At 32.6% G+C, this 16,775-nt stretch overlaps 1 protein-coding gene across 1 annotated transcript; it reads left to right on the plus strand.

Moving 5' to 3' along the window:
- Positions 1-115: 115 nt before the first annotated feature.
- On the plus strand, positions 116-13,118 carry LOC143052691 (uncharacterized). The gene is made up of 9 exons (XM_076225766.1): positions 116-323; positions 838-1,231; positions 1,973-2,122; positions 2,429-2,615; positions 4,383-4,567; positions 5,442-5,693; positions 6,804-9,558; positions 11,116-11,239; positions 11,618-13,118. The coding sequence occupies exons 2-9, from the start codon at positions 893-895 to the stop codon at positions 11,811-11,813; spliced, it is 4,188 nt and encodes a 1,395-aa protein (XP_076081881.1). The 5' UTR covers positions 116-323; positions 838-892; the 3' UTR covers positions 11,814-13,118.
- Positions 13,119-16,775: the final 3,657 nt, after the last annotated feature.

The raw sequence follows: 16,775 nt of genomic DNA on the forward strand, positions 1-16,775 counted from the left end.
GAATAAATAATAGTAATGCGTTTCGTGTGGTTTTTAAGTTGATATATTTTATTCAACACGTTTACCATCGATGTAAATAGTTAATAGTTTGTGTTTAAATCTATTTTGCAGATAACTTTGCAAATAGGAACAGAAATAAAGTTTACTGTAGTTCCATACAGTAAATTTATATCGGGAATTTCGATTAAACCTTCCATCTATGACATCGATGCAGCAAGGGGACTGTGTGGAGTGCCAAGTGTTACAAAAGATAATTCTGATGATTTTACACATCGTGATCTGGGTCCTATCAGTGATGAGAAGAGTTTTGCAGATTCATGGCGGTATATTGAATTCTTTAGACAACCGATCTCATTTGTAGTACTTTTTTTTACATCTGTGTATCAAGTTTACTTGTGTTTATTCATTTCTTTAGCATGGTACAATATGTACTTTTTAATCGAAGGGTAGAATCTTAAAACTTAACATTTAAAACATATAAATGCATGTATATAGGTTCATAATTTTACAACTTTAACGATATTCCAAACCGTGTGATTTTTTTTTTTATCTAAATACTAAATTCTAAATAGAGGAATTTTTCAACTTTAATGAAGTATTTTCATTAATTCGGTTTAAATGGACGGCACATGTCATTATGTTCACTTCTAACAATTTGTAAAACTAATAGCAACAAAATTGTTCAGTTTGAAGAAACATCCTTTCCTCTTTTATGACTTGTCACTACTACTGGAATTCAATATAAAAAATAAGTTTTTTTTTTTAATTTCTTTGACCTTCCTTAAGTTTGTTTCAGATTGTCAGTGCATTGTTTGTTAATTGTCAGTGTTATTACAGGATAAATTCTTCGTCTTCTCCAAATGAACAACTTTTTATTAAAGAACCTGCCTTTATGTACGATGATGTTGTAATTTATATGGAAGAAAATACTAAAGTAAATGTAACAGTTTCCAAATACTGCGTATGTGACAAAGAAGCAGGACCGACAGACAATTTGGAACAATTCTATACAGTCCGATGCAACTTAACAGAGAGTACACAACATTGTTCATCCGAAACCAATGAAAATGACAACTCTATTCAGCCCTTTGTTACCTCATGCTATTATAATACAAGGAAGAAAAGGTCTTTGTCTCACCAAATAAATCGACGTAGCGCCACTTACAATGATGACGTTATAGATGATTCTCCCCTTGAATACGACGATGATATTCAGAATACTACTTTTACGGTATATATAACATGCTTAAACGATACACCATATTGCTTAACAGTTGAAGAACAGTGTTTGGAAGGAGATTCATTTCTTTTGCTGTAAATAAAATAAGATGTTATCAATTCCCGCCTCTTAAAAAAAGGAATGTTTATATCGATATTTTTTAACATTACTAAATAATTGGTTGATTCTTCTTCCCACCCTAAATTAATAACCATTTAAAATTGACTTAAAACGCTCTATTGTCTTCGAACCATTTTCCTGTATAAACCATCTTCATAGACTCTCTTGGCCAAATAGGTCAGATAACAAAAATAGATTCGAGAAAATGAAGACAGAAAATAGAAAAGACAGGAATTATCTTATAATGAAACAGTACAATTATTTATTTTTTTTAAAACCTAAAGGAAAACTTTAATCAGGAAATAGACTATCGTTTGCTTTTCGATTTGTAAACTTTATCAGACAGGACATTAAACTCAAATCATAATAAAATTAGGCCAGACCTTTACTACGGACGTTATTTTTTAAAATTACATATATTGTTGTGGTTGACATATATATTTGTTGATTGGCTGATTGTTGGCGGCTCAATGTTGACCTCTGTTTGTTTACATCCCATCCACTTTGGTGGAGGGTTGTCACATTTGCAATCATACCACATCTCCTTATTTCCATACAGTAAATGTTTATTTAATACTGTCTCAATGTGTAAAAATATTAAACATCCATTGATTTTTGTCTTCGTGATTGCAGAATCCTAAATTCAGAAACGGTTGGACAGAAGTTGAAGCAAATAAAACATGTACTGAACGTATTCAAAATTCAGTCCCTACTGAATTTCTAACAGATGTATGTGGATTGACCAGCGATGATTATATCAAGTCTTGTATTTTAGATATCAAAGTAAGAATATTTCAGTATTATTGGCAATGTCGGAAACATGTAACGTCTTAATAATGTAATTGTCAATCATCCAAAAATTGCATATAATAACAAAATGGTTTAACAGACGGTAAACTTTTTCAGAATACATTTTCAATGCCTAGACATTTCAATGATCATTTTGATAGAAAATATTAATTTCATTTTTAATTTATTTCTTGAGCATTTGAGAAATAAACAAATATAAAGTTACACAAACAATAAGTAGAAGCAGCATTAGGATACAGTTAACGTGTGTTAACCATTTAACATTGTAACCTATTCCAGCTTACGGCAGACACCTCATTTATAAAAGATACAGTTGGGGCTATGCAAACATATGCCTTAATGGAAGTTTCCAGAAATGAATCATTAGCTATACAAGGAACAGGTGATGGAAACCAAACAATTCTTGAATACATCACAAGTCTAATTTGTCCTAACAACTGCAGTGATAATGGAAACTGTACCTCAGGTATGGATAAACAGGTTTATGTTATTGTCGATACAAAAGATATAAAGGAAGAATTTTAAGACGTTGAAGGTTAAAATTTAAGTTTTGAAAAGTCATAATTTTGACTTTGAAGTCTAAATATATGGATTTTAAATGTCATTTCTTAAATAATTTGACTGAATTTAAAAGCGTATTGATATCTTTATTTTAGATACGATTCCGCATATTTCAAGGAGACTTCACACGTTCCTGAAGTTCGTTAATTACATGTATGTCATGCATTTTGCTTAAATATAGCCAATAAAATAGATTAAATTAAAAAAAAAAAACACGTAATAAATCTTATTCGAAGAAATTTTCTGGTTTTACTTTCATCAGGAACGCTCAAAACCAAATATTTGAAAGCCAAGCGAGAAGAGCTCTTAGTAACAAATTCAGAATTTTACTGCCTTTATACTAGGACCATTTCAGAATTAAATTTGTTAACCGTTTTTCTCCTGTGAATCGGGGCTGTAAATACCACCTGTATTTAAATCATTTATTTAATCAGATATTGTTTAAGGAGTGTCCCAATTCAGACGCGCTTTGAGCCGAGTTCGTCCCAATTATTTAGTTCTAAATCATATTCGTATCTTTTGCATTGTAAAAATAGCCCGATTTGTCCCGATAGTGCCCGATTCTCCCGATTGCATTCCAACATATATCAGACATCGGCCAGACAATGAATCGATACATTTGTGCATTCGGCAAGATCTGGATGCAATCTTATTAAATCGGCAACATACGGACATATAAAACATTTATCAAGATAATGGCTTTAAGGGGTGGGGGTGGGGGAGCTTTCTGTAAAGAATAAAGTATGATATTTTTGTCCAACCCCACTGAATTTGAAAATCAAAATTTATTTTGAATTAGAAAATTACAGGCTAGAAATGTTCACAGACCATTAGATTATCAATCATCTGTGTTGTGTTATTTATAGTTACATTAGGGCTTCAATATTGTTTTCATTTTGAGTAAATTTGAAAATTTTTAACAAATTAACCTTATTCTGTAAAAAAAATATTAAAATATATAATTTGCGACATGACTTGTGCCTTCCATACATAAACACGTTCAGATTATTCTAATTTATACTTGTTCAAAAAATGGAAAACAACACGTTTAATAATTTGTTGCGTCCGAAGCGCTTTTCTGGATTTACCTTCATTGGGAACGCTCAAAGTCAAACATTTGAAATCCGCAATTGTTTCTAAAGACGCAAAAAAGATGCATACAATTTCAAGCAAATTTATACATATGGTAACAGAAAATTTATAAAAATTGTAAAATAAACATACACCAGTTTCCCAAGGAGCTCTTTCTAATCAGTTGCTTCATTGCAAATTCGTATACAACATTAAATAGTTCAATTTTCCAGTTTTCCGGGGTGTAATGTTAATCTACTATACTTTCCAAAAAAGGGAGTCTCAAGTATAGTTTCTTTTGAAATCTACAGATTTAACATACTTCTGAAAAAAATTTAAGACGTTTTCAAAAGAAGAAAAACATAGCGTTAAATAAAGCACATAAATGATCAAGTGTCTACGTGATGGGTCAAAAAGGTACATTCGTTTGGCAAACACAAAGACAAAAATGGTAAAAAGGCTTATCTTTGCACATATATGCTGGCGATAGCTATAATAAAAAATAATATACAATGAACAATACACTAGAGATCATCAAAATCTCCTTGACCAATACTTTTGTGAGATGTTAGTATGTGAAATAGATTGTTTTCTTTTGCAGGAATATGCTCTTGTTATGAAGGTTATGTTGAAGATGATTGCTCAAAACAAACGTCAACGCCACCTTCAAACATACTATTACCTACTAATGGCTTATGTAGCACACGTTCTCGTGGCTGTACAAGGACAAATATATTTGGGGCGTTCCCATCAACCAATGTATGGTGTAAACGAAGGCACTTTCAGGTAATTGTAACCAAAACCATTTAATGATCTATTTGTTTTGTGTAAAGAGACGTGCAATTTTGGTTTTAAAAAAAGATGGGCGATTGTCAATATATTTTTTCATGGTACCTCTGTCAAATATCAAACTACCCCAGCAAAAAAGTCTTGTAGATATATTATAGAGCCAAATTCAGGGTGGGATTACTCATAACATCGTTTTTCTTGCATTTCCACTATCATCCAATCATCAGGAATTGGAGTGGAAAATATCCCATCTCACAGTCAGTAATAGTGATTTGTTCATTTTATGTTCTACAATTTCATTTACATAACTAATAAATAAACAGCGGTCCTATTTTTAGATGTTGTTTGGTGGTTCGTTACCATATTATGGAAAATATTTATGATTCAAACGAATTTTATTTTGGACGAAGCGAATGCGTCAAACAGTTTTATTTTCATTTAAACAATCTCTTTAAATGCGTAACGAATTACAAAAGGCATAATAATGTATGTTTAGAATTATATGATATTATACAACAATATATTTTATAAAACAACATTGTCTATTTTAGATTTATAAGTTATGCTTCTTTCTTGTGAACTATTTGCAATATCTACACAGTTAAATCACCCCTAGTTTTTTTATGGGGTTCGTGTTGTTTATTCTTTAGTTTTCTATGTTGTGTCGTGTGTGCTGTTGTTTGTTTGTCTTTTTCATTTTTAGCCATGGCGTTGTCAGTTTGTTTTAGATTTATGAGTTTGACTGTCCCTTTGGTATCTTTCGTCCCTCTTTTAAACATAAGGTGGTACATAACAGCTTTAGTCAAAATACAACAGTTATTATGTCAATACTTCTTCTGAGAGATGCAAATTTATGTTTCCAATTTTGTAGATACTGAACAATACACATGAATATACGTCAGATGCTGAGATTGTTAAGGCAGAGTACAGGAATGCTTTCATGATATCAGTGGATCTACAATCATCTCGACGTAAACGCTCCGTATCAACAGAAGTAGTGGCAGAAGGATATGAACTCAGTTTGTCAAATGATGGAAATCAATTTGGAGATTCTGTCAATATGATAATATATGACGATGAGTGCTATTCTTGTAATGCATCATCCATCATATGCATCGTTCTGGTAAGTTCATATATAGTAATATGGAAATGATTTTCAATCGATCTAAACATTTAGACTTGATTATATAATGATAATATATTTTTCAGGAAAATTAATCTCCAAATATAACTGCAATCTAGTTACAAAGGAGTAGGTTCAGTAAGACCCCTTTTTGGCCCCAAAATATAACAGTTTTAGAAAAATGTGAAAATGTAATCGTTAAGATATTAATTGAAAAGTAGAATGCTTCTGCTACATAAATATTGGCTGTTTTTGACAATACAATGCACATATATCGGGTACTAGCATCATTAAGTCCTGCTAAATTACTGAAATCTTCACAATTTTAGCATTTTAGTTAAATTTTAGACGGTTTCCGTCTTATATGAAAGTGGCCGCATTCGTGTTCATTCATAATATCGAAATGTAAGTTGTATTTGATGATAATACATAATATATATAAAGGTTGAGGATGAACACGGACGCGGCCACTTTCATTTTTGACAAAAACCATCTGAAAAGTGATTTTTCATATTTAAGCTTGAATCGAAGCGTTTTGAATGACTTAATCAGTTAAAATCTTTCACATAACTAATTGAATCAATTGAAATAGACACTTAAGTGTTTAAAAATTGGCCAAAATCTTTCGTTCGATGAACTTGAAAATTGAGGCCAAAATCGGTCCTTACCGGACCTACTCCTTTAAAAATACATGTACTTTTCTATATCGGACCTGTTAATACCCTGGGACCGAGTGATAATAATTGGACAGATATGGAAAATGTCGCGTGTCAATATGAATATTATATATTTAGTGTGCCAAGTTGATCCATATCAGCCTAACCACGTGATACCAACCCGGGCTTTTATTAGGAAAAATCCTTAGTATGTTCAAACAGCAAAGGAAAACGTTTAGTTTATTCTGTTTTAAATAAATTTTACACATTCTATTACATATGCAGAACTGGATTTACCTTTTCCTAGTAGATAAATAATGTAAGTAAAAAATGGATAGAAAGTATATTTAGATATTTTGTTTAAAGAGACTGTCATATTCAAAAGTTTATATTTTTTCTTGTCGAGAATTTGATATTAAAGAAAAACTTTGTTTAATGTTGAGTTTTTTTAAAGGATACCTGTCCTGAATTGACATCGCCAAACACAGAATCTTCAAGTGAACATACCACTCCAATTAGAGGTACTTCCCCAAAACTGACAACGTCAATAGCAGAAATAACATCTAATACTGCCATGACATCATCTGAAATGTCGAATTCAGGAGAGGCAACACCAAGCGTACTCACAACATCTACCTCAGACTTATCTTCTAGAGAGGGAGCGGCCGAATTGACATTGACGACAATGGTAAAACATGTAACTACCACATTAAAGCCACTAACAGAAGTATACACAATTCTTACTAGCAAAGAAATTTCAAAGGACGAAACTACATCTCCATTTGAACCCACACATAAAAAGGATGAGACAACTACTGTATTTAAACCAACAATTAAAGAAATAGAAAGCACTTCCAAGCAATCGACTACTATATACAGCAATGAAGGACAGGAAACAACAATCTCCACGGAAATTTCAACAAAATCAAAAACGACGAAATCTACAGAAAAACAGACCGAACAATCATCAGCTACAAGCTTCAAATTGATAACAACGGATATAAAAAGAGCAAACACAATACATGACACATCTGAACCAATAACTACAGACAGTTTCATATCAACAGAAGAAAGTACAACACCATCAACAACATCTACTAATATCAAATTGACAAGTACAGAAACTGCTATCAACCAAAAGCTTACAACAGATCATTCAGAAAAAACAACAAACGAGAAGAAAACGACAAATTTTAACTTGATGTCTACAGATAAGACAACAAAACAAATGGCAACCACCACAAATGATCCGACAACTTTACAAAGTACTACAGAGCATCGAAAGAAGAACGATATTGTTTCTTCGACAACAAAAGACACATCCGTTACAAACACTGAAACAATGAACACACTAAGCATAACAGAACAAGAAACAACAATTGTCATCGATGGACAGACAACATCTAAGCAAAGTACAGAGGGTGAAAAGAGCTTTATATTCACTGAACCAACAACCACGTTAAGTACAACAAAACAAGAATCAACCATAACAACTACAGACCAGTCAACCACTCTAAGTTCAACAGAACAACACACAGCAATATCCAACAATGAACAAACAACAACACTTAGCAATACAGAACAAGACAAAACCATAACTACCGATCAACCGACAACCAAACTAAGTGTTACAGAACAAGAAACAACTACTTATACAAGTCAACCGACAACAAAACTCTTTGTAACAGAACAACCCACAGCCGTAGCCAAGACTGAATTGACAATTACGGGAAGCACAACAGAACAAGATTTAACAAGTACCACCCCTCAGCCGACATCAACTTTAAGGACAAAACAAGAAACAACCGCTATTTTTAATCAAAAGACAGATCAACACACAGCAATTAAAACCACTGAAAAGAAAACCACACTTAGCACAAAAGAACAAGAAAGAACCATTAATATCGATCAACCGACCACCCAGATTATTACAACAGAACAAGAAACAATCATTAATACCGATCAACCGACCATCCAGCTTAGCACAACAGAACAAGAAACAACCATTAATACCGACCAACCGACCATCAAGCTTAGCACAACAGAACAAGAAACAACCATTCATACCGATCAACCGACAACCAAGCTTAGCACAACAGAACAAGCAACAACCATTAATACCGATCAACTGACCACCAAGCTTAGCAAAACAATCCAAGAAACAACCATTCATACCGATAAACCAACAACCAAGCTTAGCACAACAGAACAAGAAACAGTCATTAATTCTGACCAACCGACCTCTAAGCTTAGCACAATAGAACAAGAAACAACTATTAATACCGATCAACCGACCACCCAGATTATTACAACAGAACAAGATACAACCATTAATACCGACCAACCGACCACCCAGCTTAGCACAACAGAACAAAAAACAACCATTAATACCGACCAACCGACCATCAAGCTTAGCACAACAGAACAAGAAACAACAATTCATACCGATCAACCGACAACCAAGCTTAGCACAACAGAACAAGAAACAACCATTAATACCGATCAACCGACCACCAAGTTTCGCACAACAGAACAAGAAACAACCATTAATTCCGATCAACCGACTACCAAGCTTAGCACAACAGAACAAAAAACAACCATTAATACCGACCAACCGACCATCAAGCTTAGCACAACAGAACAAGAAACAACCATTCATACCGATCAACCGACTACTAAGCTTATCACAACAGAACAAGAAACAACCATTAATACCGATCAACGGACCACTAAGCTTACCATAACAGAACAAGAAACAACCATTAATACCGATCAACCGACCACCAAGCTTAGCACAACAGAACAAGAAACAACCATTAATACCGATCAACCGACCACCAAGCTTAGCAAAACAGACCAAGAAACAATCATTAATTCTGACCAACCGACCACTAAGCTTATCACAACAGAACAAGAAACAACAATTAATACTGATCAACTGACCACTAATCTTAGCACAACAGACCGTGAAATAACCATTAATACCGATCAACCGACCACCAAGATTAGCACAACAGAGCAAGAAACAGCCATAAACACCACTCCACCGACAACAACGCTAAGTACAGTAGAACAAGACACGATAACTACCACCACACGGCCGACAACAACGCTAAGTGTAACCACAAAGGATGCTACATCTGAAGTAACAACAAATATTAACATAAAATCATCAGATTCTCCAGCCCCAGCGAAACCTTCGGTTTCTGGTAAGTTTGAATGTTATTTATAATGTTATCGGCTCAAGATTTATCATGGTAAGTGGTAATTACCTCACACCATCCGGCAATCAGTACGGCAGATATAAGGACATTTGTTGTAAATAAGGTGTGTACCTGTATCATGATAAAAATAAAACTGAGCCCTCACAAGCATTTGATTTGTATCTGTCTCAAGTCAGAAGCCAGTTATTCAGTGGTTTTTGTTGGTTCTTATGATATCATGCAAATTCATATAGTTCTTATTTTCTTCTACTTTTTAAGAGGATTGGAAATTGTAGATGGTGGTAAACAATAACCATAATACACAAAGAATTAATAAACACTTGAAATACAGTGCATTCCATTATTTCGGTAGAATTACTATTTGTGTTAGGAATGTGCTTTTCAGGCAGGATTCTATTTCGTTATAATAACGCCAACTTTTATATCCAATCGTGAGGATAGAAGTCATTGTAGGGCACCATCATAAATTTATCAATATGACATCATTACGATCCTTCCCCGATAGTTATATTTATCATCTTTACAGCATTATTCAATGTACTCTGAGACCTTTTATCAGCTAAAAATATTTTTCAGATTGTTTGTCATGGTTAATTAAAAAATATAAAAATAGTGATTTTCAGTATTTCGTGGAAGGGCAGACTATTCAGAGGTTGATGACTAATTTTCATACGTGAAACAACAAAAAAAGAATATCGTTATGCACACGTAAGATTCACAAGTAAAATCTGTCGTCAAGGGCTTTTTAAGGATTGTGTACCCTTGTGTTGTTTCAATGCTGAACATATTGAAATTTTATAGAAAATCTAAGCCTTTTCCCTGGTACTCTTGTCCACGAAATACCATTTTTCTATTAAACGCAATGAAGTAACAAATAAAAATACTTTGCATGAAGTTTCACCATGGTGTATTTACAAAATGGTCTATCTTCATTATTCATTATTTTTGCTGTTTTGATACTATTGCATTTTGAAAATTTCGTAGTTCACGTGGCTACAGAAGGGGTCTTAAACCTTAATAGAGATGCGAAAGATACCAAAGGGACAGTCAAATTCATGGATCAAAATAAACTGACAACGACATGGATAAATTTGTATAAATATCAGAGCGGTCTTAAAAACTAGTATATGTTAATGCTTCGGGACAGCTGAAGCATTATCTGGTTGTGGGAAATTCTTGCTGCGATAAAAACCCCTTGGTGGTCTTGTGCTGTTTTCTGCTCTTTGGGTTGTTGTCTCTTTGACCCATTTTCCGTTTCCAATCTCAATTCTATATTATAGCAAAGTTATTAAATGAGAATCAAGATACACAGCTGGTGTCATATAAATTCTTTCAAGTGTTGTGTTAATCATTTACTAGAAGATTTTTTCGTCAAACGATTTTTGCCTGTTGCAAAAGGATTTATGACTTTATATCGGACATTATATAATAAATTGAAAAAGATCTCACCATAATGAAAAAAGAAAAAACAACAATAAGTGCGTAATTATAAATAGCTGCTTGTTTTTTTATGTGTGTAAAGATATTAAACTATATTTACAGATAGAGATGAGGCTGTTGCTTATGTCGGACCAATAGTTATGGGATGCTCAGTATTTATCTTTATTCTGATAGCTATCATAGTGTTTATTTACTGGAAGATAAAGAAAACAAACTTACAGAAAAGGTAAAAAATAAAATAGAACATACAATACATTAGAGTAAAGATACGTCAAAAAAATGAAATCGCTCAAAAAGTTAATAAACATAAAAGACAGTGTATTATCATTTGGCAAACAAAATAGAGAACAGTAGCCTAATAGTATGTCACTATTTATTAAAAGATAATCAAATTTACTCAAAATAAATGAAGAAAAGTATGAACATCATTGGTACATGTTACGTAGTTAAATTTAAGAGAAAGTAGCAGTGAAAGATAAGACAAATGATTCAAGTAGGGTTTCATTTACTTTTGTTGTTTTGTTCTTATATAAGTCTAAAGGTATATATAAAACACATTATAGATGTCAATTTACAAACCTTAGTTACATTTAACTTCTTTCAGGAATATAGACGAAATGGACACTGATGATTCTTCATATCAAGTTAAAAGGTGGAGCATTTATAATGGACAGCCTGGTTCTTTTTTAAAGAAAACTCCAGAGAATTCATTGAATTTTCGATGCGCAGCTAGACATAATACAAGTGAGAGGGATGACATTTTCAGTCAACTAAAACAAGATTCTTGGACAACAGCCTAACTGGATATTGTACAAGTGTGATATTTTATAATTATTATCATTTATGTTTTATATATTAGTTTGAAGGGTCACTGAGGGTGGCTGAAATGTTTTGTTGTTCATAATGCAATATGATACCAATAGCCAATCATCATGGTCTTTCGTATGTACTTGCTCGACAAAGCAACGAATTTGGAAAAGATTACTACGCTGGTAGATGTTCACATCACTCTCCTCCACTTCAGGTTGATGTTCTTTTCGTGTTGCTTTAATGATTGCTGTTGTTTCCTTTCGAGTTGAAGGAGGTATAAACTATTTTTCTACGTTTTGGTACCGGTGAAAAAAGCATGTGCCCCAGTAAAATAACATATGTTTGTGTTCGAGTGGACTGTTACCTTTGAGCTTTATTTCAAAACATATTTGCTCCCTCTTGGTGAAGGGAACAATCATTTAACTTCAAAAATTATTATGATTATGATGTTTTCCTAAAATATATCCTAATCAATTTGACAAAAAAAAAAATATTTTCAATCCAGATTTTCCCCATTTTAGTGTTAAATTTTGAAGAAATTAAAATTATTTTATTGATGGCGTCGAAAAACTAAATAAAAATGTTCACGCTTTAAAAAGCTTACCCCCTATGAAGTTAAATGGTTGATTCCTACGTACAAAGTATACGTTACAACTACGTATAGGTTAAAAATAAAATTTGTGAATGTTAATATTTTACATTTTGTTGTACACTTCTTACCTGCATTAAGACATGTTTTAATTGATAAGCTCAAAATTCAGGAATTGGACACTCTAACCTTTCACTGACTTATAATCCAGTTAGAAACATTCTTTTAAAATGGTGTCAAAAATGTATTAGAAAACATGCTTTTTTCTGGGTTGTACGGATAGTATACATGTTATAACCTTATTTATAAATTGAATCTGACAGGGGTAAAATTTCTCATAATATCAAGATATACGGATGAAATCTGCCTATCAGACGATTCCACAATTGCATACAAAGTTCAAATATGTAAACAGAAATCCTTCCTTGTATCTGAATGTAAGTGTTCTGTCACCGTTCTGGATACTTGATACTTGAAAACCATATTGATTTGTTTTTTGTAACCTCAATTTTTTTTTAATAATTCCTGAAAGCATTTATTGTTTTTTTTACCTCCCATCTGAAACCAATAACAATTTTTTGTATCAATTGTTTTTAAACCATACATATTTTTAATTAAACATGCACCCTCCTTTCACACATAATATTGGTTAGTGCTAGCTGGTACTTTGTATTTTTTAACTTATTTTATATTCTATTGTCAGCAGTAATATAATTATGTATCGTGTCGTTTTGTCACTGACTATTTTCTGTTATAATAGAACTGTCGAAATTTCCTTTTTTTGTATATAAAAAAATATCATAAATCTATTTTATATACTTCTCTGTAAATATATGAATTACTTAGCATAAAATGGTCTACACATGGGGATAAAATATTTAAGTTTGAGAATCAGATAGCTTTGTTTTACATCCTATGACATATCAAAGTAATATAAAGTTAAGACATGTACAGGAAGTATATATTATGATTGCGTTTGTAAAGAAAAGATGGTAACTACAGAGCACTAAATTTGGTAAGAATTTTCTACACGAAACTAATTTATAGTTGCGATCAAATGCTAAAAGTATTTCATTTTCCAAATTAGATTTTACTCGGATTATCGTAAGGGAATCAGACGTAATGTATGGTCGAGTTTCTGTCATTGTTTTTAATCACGCATTACTAAATATATATACATGTGAATACACTGACGTTATTGAATGCATAAGGAAATATTTTATCGCTGCATATATAAGTGAATGTGAACTTTTTAAAATTAACTTTTTGCACAAATACTAAAAGATCATGCCTAGTTCATACCTAACAAACAAATATGCATTTAAAAGTTATATAATTCTAAAACAGCTTTGAAACTTAGATTCATCATGAAATGCACAAAATGATGAAAGAGTAAAATTATTTTTAAAAGAACTTAAACAAAATAAAATGTTAAAGACTATTTTAGGAGCCAAACTTAACATTAAAAGAAAATAATTAATAACAAATAAACTAACAATAACGGACCATACTTTAAGTTTAGAAAAAAAAAGACATTCCAATATTCTCAGAGAGCACATATTATTCCTTAAATGTAACATATCAGAAGATGAACTAGAGGCTCTAAAGAGCCTGTGTCGCTCACCTTGGTCTATGTGCATATTAAACAAAGGACACAAATGGATTCATGACAAAATTGTATTTTGGTGATGGTGATGTGTTTGAAGTTCTTACTTTACTGAACGTTCTTGCTTCTTACAATTATATCTATAATGAATTTTGCCCATTAGTAACAGAGAAAAATATTTGGTAAAAATTTACATAAATTTTGATAAAAATTGACTATAAAGGGCAATAACTCCTTAAGGGGTCAATTGACCATTTAGGTCATGTTGACTTATTTGTAGATCTTACTTTGATGAACATTATCGCTGTTTACAGTTTATCGCTATCTATAATAGTATTCAAGATAATAACCAAAAACAGCAAAATTTCTTTAAAAATTACCAATTGGAGGGCAGCAATCCAACAACCGGTTGTCAAATTCATTTGAATAATTTTTAGGGCAGATGTATATTGACTTGATTAACAATTTAACTCCTTGTCAGATTTCCTCTAAATGATTTGGTTTCAGAGTTATAAGCAAAAAACTACATTTTACCCCTGTTCTATTTTTAGCCGTGGTGGCCATCTTGGTTGAATGGCCAGGTCATCGGACACATTTTTCAAACAAGGTACCTCAAAGATGATTGTGGCCAAGTTTGAATTAATTTGGCCCAGTAGTTTCAGAGGAGAAGATTTTTGTAAAAGATAACTAAGATTTACGAAAAATGGTTAAAAATTGACTATAAAGGGCAATAACTCCTAAAGGGGTCAACTGACCATTTCGGTCATCAGACTTATTTGTAAATCTTACTTTGATGAACATTATTGCTGTTTACAGTTTATCTTTAGTATCTATAATAATATTCATGATAATAACCAAAAACAGCAAAATTTCCTCAAAATTACCAATTCAGGGGCAGCAACCCAACAACGGGTTTACCGATTCATCTGAAAATTTCAGGGCAGATAGATCTTGACCTGATAAACATTTTTACGCCGGTCAGATTTCCTCTAAATGTTTTGGTTTTTGAGTTATAAGCCAAAAACTGCATTTTACCCCTATGTTCTATTTTTAGCCGTGGCGGCCATCTTGGTTGGTTGACCGGGTCACGCCACACATTTTTAGCTCACCTGGCCCGAAGGGCCAAGTGAGCTTTTCCAATAACTTGGCGTCCGGCGTCCGTCGTCACGTCGTCGTCGTCGTCGTCCGTCGTCGTCCGTCGTCGTCCGTCGTCGTTAACTTTTACAAAAATCTGCTCCTCTGAAACTACTGGGCCAAATTAAATCATACTTGGCCACAATCATCATTGGGGTATCTAGTTAAATAAATGTGTGGCGTGACCCGGCCAACCAACCAAGATGGCCGCCATTGCTAAAAATAGAACATAGGGGTAAAACGCAGTTTTTGGCTTATAACTTAAAAACCAAAGCGTTTAGAGCAAATCTGACATGAAGTAAAATTGTTTATCAGGTCAAGATCTATCTGCCCTCAAATTTTCAGATGAATCCGACAACCCGTTATTGGGTTGCTGCCCCTGAACTGGTAATTTTAGGGAATTTTTGCTGTTTTTGGCTATTATCTTGAATATTATTATAGATAGAGATAAAATGTAAACAGCAATAATGTTCAGCAAAGTAAGATTTACAAATAAGTCAAATGGCGCAGGTAATCAAAAACTGAAAAAATGTTGTACAAAACACCTGAAAAGTGAAGAATAATTACAATATTTGAATAATAACAGAAAGTTTACCCCCTCAACCCATCCATTTTCTCAAATTAGTGGTTTTGAAGTTCATTCTAACAAACTTCAAGCATCAGGGAATATTTTAACACAATATGTAGCTTTCAAAAGCAGAATTTGATAAATGAGAAAATAGGGGGGCCAAAAACAGGCCTTTAAATACCTTGTCCTTTGTCATAAACTTATTGTTTAAAGTCTATAGTGCCAATAACATTTAAATTTGGATTTAAGTTATAAGCATATATCTTTTCAAAATTGAATTCAGTTTCTAAGAGTTATATCATATTACAACAATTTTCAACGATATTTTTTTTTATCACAGTGACTATTCATATTTTATGGTAAGGATAATTAATCATCCAGTTCATTTATTAGATTTTAGTATGGATCAACGAAAAGAGTAGGTTCAGTAAGACCCCTTTTTGGCCCCAAAATATAGCAGTTTTACAAAATTGTTAAAATGTAAACCTTTAGTTATTTATTGTACAGTTGAATGCTTCTGCTACATAAATATGGGCTGTTTTTGACAATACAATGCACATATATCCGGTACTAGCACCATTAAGTCATGCTAAATTACTGAAATCCTCACAATTCTAGCATTTTAGTTAAATTTTAGACGGTTTTCGAGTAAAACGAAAGTGGCCGCATTCGTGTTCATCCTTAATATTGAAATGTAAGTTGTATTTTATGATAATACATAACATATATAAAGGTTGAGGATGAACACGGATGCGGACACTTTCATTTTTACCAAAAACCATCTGAAAAGTGACATTTTTCGGCATATTAGGTAGATTTTTCATGTTTGAGCTTGAATCGGATCGTTTTTAATGACTAAATCTGTTAAAATCTTTCACATAAACTAATTAATTCAAATAAAATAGACACTTAAGTGTTTAAAAAGTGGTCAAAATCTTTCGTCGGATGAACCTTAAATTTGAGGCCAAAATCGGTCCTTACCGGACCTACTCCGATATATATTTGGTTCACAGTTTGATTCAGAAAGAAACACCGACATAGCTAGATAATACTAT

This window comes from Mytilus galloprovincialis, chromosome 1 (assembly GCF_965363235.1).
Source record: "Mytilus galloprovincialis chromosome 1, xbMytGall1.hap1.1, whole genome shotgun sequence".
Taxonomy (NCBI): Eukaryota; Metazoa; Mollusca; class Bivalvia; order Mytilida; family Mytilidae; genus Mytilus; species Mytilus galloprovincialis.